This window comes from Pagrus major, chromosome 7 (genome assembly GCF_040436345.1).
Source record: "Pagrus major chromosome 7, Pma_NU_1.0".
Lineage (NCBI taxonomy): Eukaryota > Metazoa > Chordata > Actinopteri > Spariformes > Sparidae > Pagrus > Pagrus major.
In genome coordinates, this window is record NC_133221.1 from 31,247,898 (window position 1) to 31,256,588 (window position 8,691).

At 39.6% G+C, this 8,691-nt stretch overlaps 1 protein-coding gene across 1 annotated transcript in view; it reads left to right on the plus strand.

Moving 5' to 3' along the window:
- Positions 1-1,991: 1,991 nt before the first annotated feature.
- lrif1 (ligand dependent nuclear receptor interacting factor 1) overlaps positions 1,992-8,691 on the plus strand; it is a 7,249-nt gene continuing 549 nt past the window's right edge. Inside the window, exons 1-3 of the mRNA XM_073469420.1 lie at positions 1,992-2,351; positions 4,275-6,087; positions 7,088-8,691. The exon at positions 7,088-8,691 is cut by the window's right edge and continues 549 nt beyond it. Coding sequence (XP_073325521.1) covers positions 2,335-2,351; positions 4,275-6,087; positions 7,088-7,921 — 2,664 coding nt within the window. The 5' untranslated portion in view covers positions 1,992-2,334 and the 3' untranslated portion in view covers positions 7,922-8,691. The remainder of the gene's footprint in view (positions 2,352-4,274; positions 6,088-7,087) is intronic.

Below are 8,691 nucleotides of genomic sequence, written 5' to 3' on the forward strand. Positions count from 1 at the left end.
TCTGAACGCTTTGGACAATTCTCTTGACTTAGCCATATTTCTAACATGCAATGAAACGTCACCGTCAACAGTCCAGGTATTTGAGGTGTTCTATCTCAAGCACACCTGATGCAACTAATGAAGCTCTTGATTGGTTGCATCAGGCGTGCTTGAGACCACACCTGATTTGCAAATGTGTGCTCTTATTAGGAATTCTATTCAGGGGGTTGAATATTTCTGAGACTACAGTAGTCATTGAAAGTAGTGTTGAATTTGGATAAAATATTTGTAATATTAGTTTTATTTAACTATTTAAACTGTTCGTGTGTAATTTGTTTATCGCAAACACCTGAAAGATTTTAAATTTTGCCAATAAACTAAAATGCAATGGGGGTTGAATAATTTTGATTGCAACTGTATATATATATATCTATATAGATAGATAGATAGATAGATAGATAGATAGATAGATAGATAGATAGATAGTAGAATGTACATTTCTCATATTTTTATTCTATTTTTATTATTCTTGCTTATATATAGTTTCTATTTTTCTGCATATTTTCTCAGACTTTTGAATGGGAGCAGCTGTAACGCGAGCAATTTTCCGAAAGAGGGACATTTAAGTAGGCTATTGATCATGCTCTTTCCACCCTGCCCTGCTTTGCCGTATATGATGTCAAATACGCTAAAAAGCATACATTTTGAGACTAATTGCTCCAAACGTGTGTCTGGTAATATAGTAGCCTGCATATGACAGCCAGGCATGCAAAGTGATCATTTAGAGACATTTGTCTGTCTCAGTGTACCATGGAACGAAGGACCAAGAATGTTATATTTAATCTGGACACAGGCGTGGGGGCAAAGCCCCATTCATTCATTCATTCATTCATTCATTCATTCATTTATATGAAAGCTGCTCTGTAGTGTTTTGAAGTCAAAATGGATTGACTTCCTGGTTATTAAAATACCCGGATCGACACAACCGAACTTCATCATGTTCCACAAGGAGCTGTGATTATTTCTTGTCTTTGAAATTGATGAAGAACACAAAGGCATTCAAACTATGTAATTCGATAGAAGAACTTAAACTTGCAGAGGACCCCTAGAACCCTTCATTTTTTATTTATTTATCTACTTTTATCTTCTATTGTGTGCTTTTACTTAATTTTTATTTTTCTACTCTTCTTCTTTACATAACTCGGTGTTATATTGCTTGTCTGTTGTCTGAATAAGGAATTGTTATTGTTGTTGTACAGGGTTATTGCTGTTATTTGTTTTGTTGTTGTTATTTTTGTAATTTGTGAGAACTTGAATAAAGTTACTTTGAAAGGAAAAAAAAAATACCCGGATCTTCCGTGTTGTAGGGCCCATAGAGCGTGCGCACTAGAGACTTCCGCCGACCGAGCTGGCTAACTTCCAGCTTAGCGCCCGGCTACTCTAAAATAGAGTAGACTAGAATAGACTTTCCAGTTTTATTGGACATTATGACAGTGAAACAAGTCAATTCGCGGGGGTTGTGAGGCAAAAAAAAAAACATTATCCACCGTTTTACAGACGCTTCTTTCACCGTGTTTGCTTATGGGAAAAAGTCTTTCTGGGGCCCAGTGCATCACGTGACGATGTAATTACAGGGTTTGGCCACTACGAAAACTGGCCTCAAAGCCTGGCGCTCTTCCTGGAGGCCTGCCAAAGGACCGCACAAATATTTCACAGAGCGGAAGAGCGGAACCGGAACCTGTTAGAGCGGATGTCAGTAGAAAAAAATGTTCAAAAGCTACCGTGTTTTGGTAACACTACTCTACGTGTTACTTATTGCGTTAGGTGGAAAAGACATCCGCAAAAACACAGGATAATTATATTTAATCTAAACAAGAGTATTTGCTTATAAACCACGGCTTGACAGCGAAACGTAACATCAAAACAAAACTGAAATGATTTGCTGCATTGAATACAACCCATGTAACAGACCGGAAGTTTGTTGTAACAGATGCGACGCATGAACGGAAGCCGAGAAGTGAAGCTCAGAAGAAACAATGTGGAGTGAAGATTTTGTTTAGTATAACGCTTATGAAAACGGTGGTTTGCCCTGTCGATGATTGACCATGGCGAGGCAGCGTCCCCTTGTACGTTAAGGGCGAAAACAACGACAAAATAACTAGCGTAACGTTACATTCAGATACCAGTAACTTCATGGCCATTGCTTCAGTGTAAACATAGATAACGTTAGCATGCTCCAGGAATGATTCTGTACCGTTTCGTCAAAGTTGATGTTTTCGTTACTGTAAACGACCGGCTGTAGACATTTACAAGTTTCACGTGTTTTCATGAGCGAAGTGTCCAGCAGTTAAAGAAATGGATGCAGTTCACAGGTACGTTACAGTTACTCGGAAGTAAAATACATCTGACAAATGTCATAATGTTAATCGAAAATTGAATGAATGTTAAGCAATTGGGAAACCTGTAGAGAGATAGTGCTGGTGTTATTCCTGGTCCAAATTCAGTTGTTTTATGTTCTGTGGTTTAAAAACTGATGGGAGTCCAGCCAGCATCACGAATAAGGGTATAAAAACATTTATATTTGAAACTAAATTTGTGGCATAATCATGGATCATAATTTTTTTTTAAAAAGGTCCTATTATCGTGGCAACTAGTGTAATACCAATAGTTACTATACATTTTGATAAAAATACATACAGTACTTCTGACAATAACGTTTGATCATAATTGATATGATTAGCTGCTGCTGCTACTACTACTACTACTTCTACTACAGTCTTTATACTACTACTACTAATACTACTACTACTACTACAGTCTTTATACTACTACTACTACTACAGTCTTATAATACTACTACTACAGTCTTTATACTACTACTACTACTACTACTACTACAGTCTTTATACTACTGCTACTACTACTACTACTACTACAGTCTTTATACTACTACTACTACTACTAGTCTTTATACTACTGCTACTACTACTACTACTACTACAGTCTTTATACTACTACTACTACTACTACAGTCTTTATACTACTACTACTACTACTAGTCTTTATACTACTGCTACTACTACTACTACTACTACAGTCTTTATACTACTGCTACTACTACTACTACAGTCTTTATACTACTACTACTACAGTCTTATAATACTACTACGACTACTACTACTACTACAGTCTTTATACTACTACTACCACCACTACTACTACAGTCTTTATACTACTACTACTACAGTCTTTATACTACTACTGCTACTACTACAGTCTTATAATACTACTGCTACTACTACTACTACAGTCTTATAATACTACTACGACTACTACTATTGCTACAGTCTTTATACTACTACAGTCTTTATACTACTACTACTACTGCTACTACAGTCTTTATACTACTACTACTGCTACAGCCATTGCTTAACTACTGCTACTGTTATTACAGCTTGTACAAAAACTGTCTTAAACTTGTTTGGTGAAGATATGCAGTACTACTATTAGGAGTAGTGCAGCCCTATTTTAGAAGCTCAGCTAACTTTGACTACACCTACTGCTACGTGGCAGAGTGAATAAAGCACGTTTTGTGAAGCCGTGGTCGTGGGTTCAATTCTCCACCTTTTTCACCTCAGGATAATGTTCCTGTGTATTTACAGACTTCACATATGCGTACGCCTGTTTGACTGTATGATTGATTAGCTGTAGTTTCTTCTGCTGCTCGGTGGCAGAATGCATAAAACACATGGCTCATGATCACAAGGTCAGGGGTTTGAATCTTCATCTTCTTGCTTTCAGAAAAAATTCCAATGTAGTTAAAACCTTCACACATGCATACACATGGTTGATTATGCTGGAAAGGTTTTCCTTAAGGAAACTGTATAATGGCATTTTTCCATGTACGACTGCTAGCCTGGCTCTACAAGGTTTGACTCGGCATGGCAGGGATTTGCATTTCCACCACAACTGGCCAACCTGCTTGAAGATGTGTCTTTAACTAATGATGCGGTTGTCTTGATCCCTGCAGCACAATCGATGAATCACTGTTAACCAAGTGACTAATCGATTTTGAATTGAGAATCGTTTTGAGTCAAAAATCGATTCTGAACCAAATCGGACACCTAAGAATTAGAATCAAATCGAATCAATAAACTGTGTTGTCTAAAATGACATCAGTTCACCAAAATGGTAAACTTCAATGGGAAATCAATAATTATAAATTACCCCTAACATTGTAACATGTCTTTACTTTACTTGACTAACGTGTCTGTGCTCTGTCGTTTTTCTCTCAGTGGGACCGGTGTCTTCTACCAGGCAATACCTGCTATTGGAGCTGATGGAAAGAACATCATGAAGCTGATTCCTGTACAAATGGTCGATGGACATTTTTTCCGAACTCAAATAAGCAAACCCAAAACCAGTCCTACACCACAGAAAGCCATAACCATAAGTATTCCCTCATCTCCTGTTCAGGTGGTTAGAAAGGCAGTTTTGAATCCTTCTGCCACTCAGCAAGTTGTCAGAAAGCAGGTTTCCCTCGTGAATGCTTTGCCTAATCAAGTATGTTTGGATCCTAGTAATTCAATAAACAAGCATTCCCTGCAGCAACAGACTGTGAAATTAATGGCCAAAGTACTTCAAATGGCATCACCTGCAACTGCAAACTGTGAGACGTCAGGAAGACTTCCAGGTCAGCACTCAGTGACGGTGCAATCTCCAGCACTCCCCAAAGGCCAGTGCCTTCAGATTCCCCCTTGTGCACAAATCAGAAAAATCCCAACATCTGGCATTAAGAAACAGATTTTTATTTCATCTGCCGGCTCCTCTCCAGGTTCAAGCGTATCTAGTGTGGTCTCCATGTCACCCATCACAACTGTGAATCAAGGCGTTTGTGCATGTCACTCGCTCAATCTGCTTTCCAAGACATCAAATAAAACTTCATGCGGACCCCCCTCAAAAGGATCAAAAAAACATTTAAAATTGATTCCAGCGGTTTCACAAAGGCCCAACAGCCCCATAAAGTGGATGGTTGAAGAAGAGGAAAGCTCAACGGCTCCAACTCTTAATCCTCTTCATTCTCCTTCTGTTACTTCAGAGATTCTTTCGGCTGTGGCAGAGAGAGAAAAAGCTAGTAAGCAGCACCATGACATCAGTACAAAACCATTTTCTCAGTTGAATCAGGGAAAATGTGCAGTACAGAAGGAGGTCAGTACAAAACCATTTTCTCAGTTGAATCAGGGAAAATGTGCAGTACAAGAAATGGTCAGTACAAAACCATTTTCTCAGTTGAAACAGGGAAAATGTGCAGTACAAGAAAAGGTCAGTACAAAACCATTTTCTCAGTTGAATCAGGGAAAATGTGCAGTACAAGAAAAGGTCAGTACAAAACCATTTTCTCAGTTGAATCAGGGAAAATGTGCAGTACAGGAAAAGGTCACATTCATGTGCAATGGGAAGGTGTTTTTTGTAGTCAAAAAGGACAGCCTACCAGCTAAAGTGGGAAAAGGTGAATTACCAGCCGCAGTAACAAAGAGTTATGAATTCAACAAAATGGAGGTACCATCATCCCAACCATCACTGGAGTCAGCTGCAACTGAAACAAGACAGCACCTCAGTATTATCATCCCAGATGAGTCAGATGAGGTGATTGACCTTTGTGATGATGACCAAGGTGACTCGTCCCAACAAGCAGCAGTCACTCATTGGGATGAAGACAATGTAATATTTGTGTCATATATCCCACCCACATCTGAGTCTGGGTCAGCACAGGATTTGATACTAAAGGAAACAGACCAGATGGGCACACACAGCTCAAGCAGTGTGACAGAGCAAAAGTGCCTGGATGGTCCAACAGGCAGTGATGGCAGAGATGAAATCTGTGCTCTTGGAGGAAGGAAACCTGTCAATAATTTGACACATGTTTGTGGTTCAGCAGTGGTGAAGATGCATGATAATGAAGGCTCAAACATCAACTGTCAGCAGAGTGTCACCACCCAACAGTTGGAGAGCGTGGATGTAGAAACCGAAAGTCCAGCAGAACCCGGCCCCTCTGATGGCAGCAGCAGAGTATGCTCTCTAATAGAGAAGGACACTCACAAAATTGAGGTGAGGGCGTCATTTGTTACTTTTGACTACTCCGTAGTGTTTTCAAGCAGGGAATTGTGTAACAACAGGACACTAAGATATTCTAACACATTTAACTGCACAGTTACTGTGGAGCAGTATCCAGCACGTTATCACACAAGATTCTTAGACCGCTACATGCTAACTTTTATCATTTCAACAGGTAAAAATCTGGCGTCACAAATATAGTCACATTAAACTTCCATTAGGGCTGCATAATTATTCTTCATTTAAAGAAGCTGCCATTTATTGATACAGGTCAAATGTGTGACAGTGCTGCAGAGGTGCCCTGGGTACAAATCTTCTCCAGATCAGGGTTCACATTAGCACACAGTAACACAGTACAAGCTTGGAACACAATACAAACAACCACAAAATGCTGACATTTAGCTCAGTGGGCCAAGCTTCAAAAATGTATAACATGACATAAAATGTATTTGGAGCACAGCTATAGGATTTTGCAAGGTACCATGAATTTAATAGTCGTTTCAACATGAATTTTTCCAAGAAAATCCATGACATGAACTGGGAGGCCCTAGGTGAGTTGGTATGGAATGACCCTGCTAGAGTGGTGGTTTTTGTGTTCAATTGAATTAAGGCATGCAATTCTGAGAAATGTGACAACGAAGAAGATTTACCCTGAAGGATAGTTTACAATAAATTGCTCTTAAAAGCAGCTACTTACATTCTTGACACTTGAGCTCCCATGTTAAAACTGACTTCATCAGTTCAGCATTTTATTCCACTGTAACAGTGCGGCCTTTAAGGCCTACTGGTTATTTGCCAGTGGGGTCAATAGGCAATTTTTAGCGGGTGTACCCCTGTTTAAAAAAACCTGTGTAGACCCGCAAACTTTGGTGGAAAAGCGTTACTAGTGAGTGTAGTCCTCTCATAGGTAATGTGTGTTTTAGCAGGTTGTGGACTGGTGTTCTTGTTTATCTGTTGTTTGTATTTTAAATAGTGTTGTTTCTTCTACTTGCAGAGCTCTATGTATCATACAACAAGTTCGACATCTTCACTGGCACCAAAATCCTGTCAATTGGCCGACCATACATTGAGACAGATGTTTAGGATAACAGCTGATGTGAAAATCTGCCTGCAGAGGATTGATGAGGCCTCAAATGGGTTCATCTGGACAGTGGAGGATCATCATGACCCAATGAGCGGGTTGAAAGAGAAAGAACCTTCTTTACAGAACCTTAACAGTCCTCAAGACACTGACAGCAACAACAGTCTCATCAATGTCAAACGAGGGAAACTACTGAACACAAAACCTCTCTCTGCCTTTAAATACCATTCAGATCAAAGTTCACTCAGGGGCACATCATGTGATGTTGAAGCTGAGCCAGTGATTGGCTATGTGGAACCCATAGATGAGGACATCCTCAGCACAGAGGAAAATGACATTCTGAATTCACAGGACTGTGTGGATCTGAATACAAACACGAGGAGGGTGGGAAGAACAAGAAAGCGTACATTTTGTCCATGTTGCATCCCTGGTACTGAAGTTCCTGCAGTGAAGTCCAGTCCAAAGTCAGTAGAGACAGAGAACTGGTCATGTAAGACAGAGCAGATGAGTAAAAAAGGTGGAAGACCAAAGGCTGTGAGAAAAGCTTTTAAAACATCTGGAGGAATCAGCTTTTTAACAGCCAAGAACAGGCAGAACAGTAAGAAGTGTGAGGGTCCAGCCAGTGACAGTTTATCCACAATGTCCATGGACTCTGATGAACTAAGCCAACATGAACAGATCAAAAGACTCAAAGAGCTTCTGAGAGAGAAAGAAGCAGCGTTAGAACTGATGAGAAACAAGTACTAACACAAGTATGATTGCTTCAGAACGGTGTTGCTGAAAAGTTGCATGAAAGGTTGGTATTAATTGACATTGATATTAATAAGAGTGAATTTATTGTATTCTTCTCTTACATCAGGTTTTGGTATCAGCACAGTATAGACTGTCAGCCTGTGAGGCTCTCCAAGTAACAGTGAGGCAGAATTTTCAGTATACACCCATACACCAGAGGTGCTACATGTCACACACACCACCATGGGCAGTTTTCTGCCATGAAACTAAAGGGCCAACATTTTATGCTTTAAAGGTCTCACTGATTGATAATATGTTACGAGTAGTATGTAGAACCTGTCAGGGGCTCTTAAGTGCTCCAGAATCTCAAGAGATTAGCGTAGCAGCTAACGCAGCACTGTCAGAACTAGAGAGCATATTTCATTGAAAGAAGAGCAAAGAACAGCACTTAAGGCTTTTCTCAATGGGAAAATGTTTTCACTCTTCTCTCAACTGACTTCATACACTGAGAATGGACATTATAGTGAAGTTGATCCAAGATTTGAAATACTTTGTCATGTTAAAGCATGTCTGGACAGGGATCTTTAAGGTTCACTACCTGGCTTTTTTAAAGATCATGACATGCGCTTTAAAGTTCTAAATAACTTTAAAGTGGATATTGAGTTAAGATTAATATGTCACACATATTGATCCTGAATTCAAGAGTGAACTTTCCTTCCGTCTTGATCAGTGGTGCCCCTACTGTGGTTTTAAAGACGAGAGGAGATAACGAGGAGATTTGACTG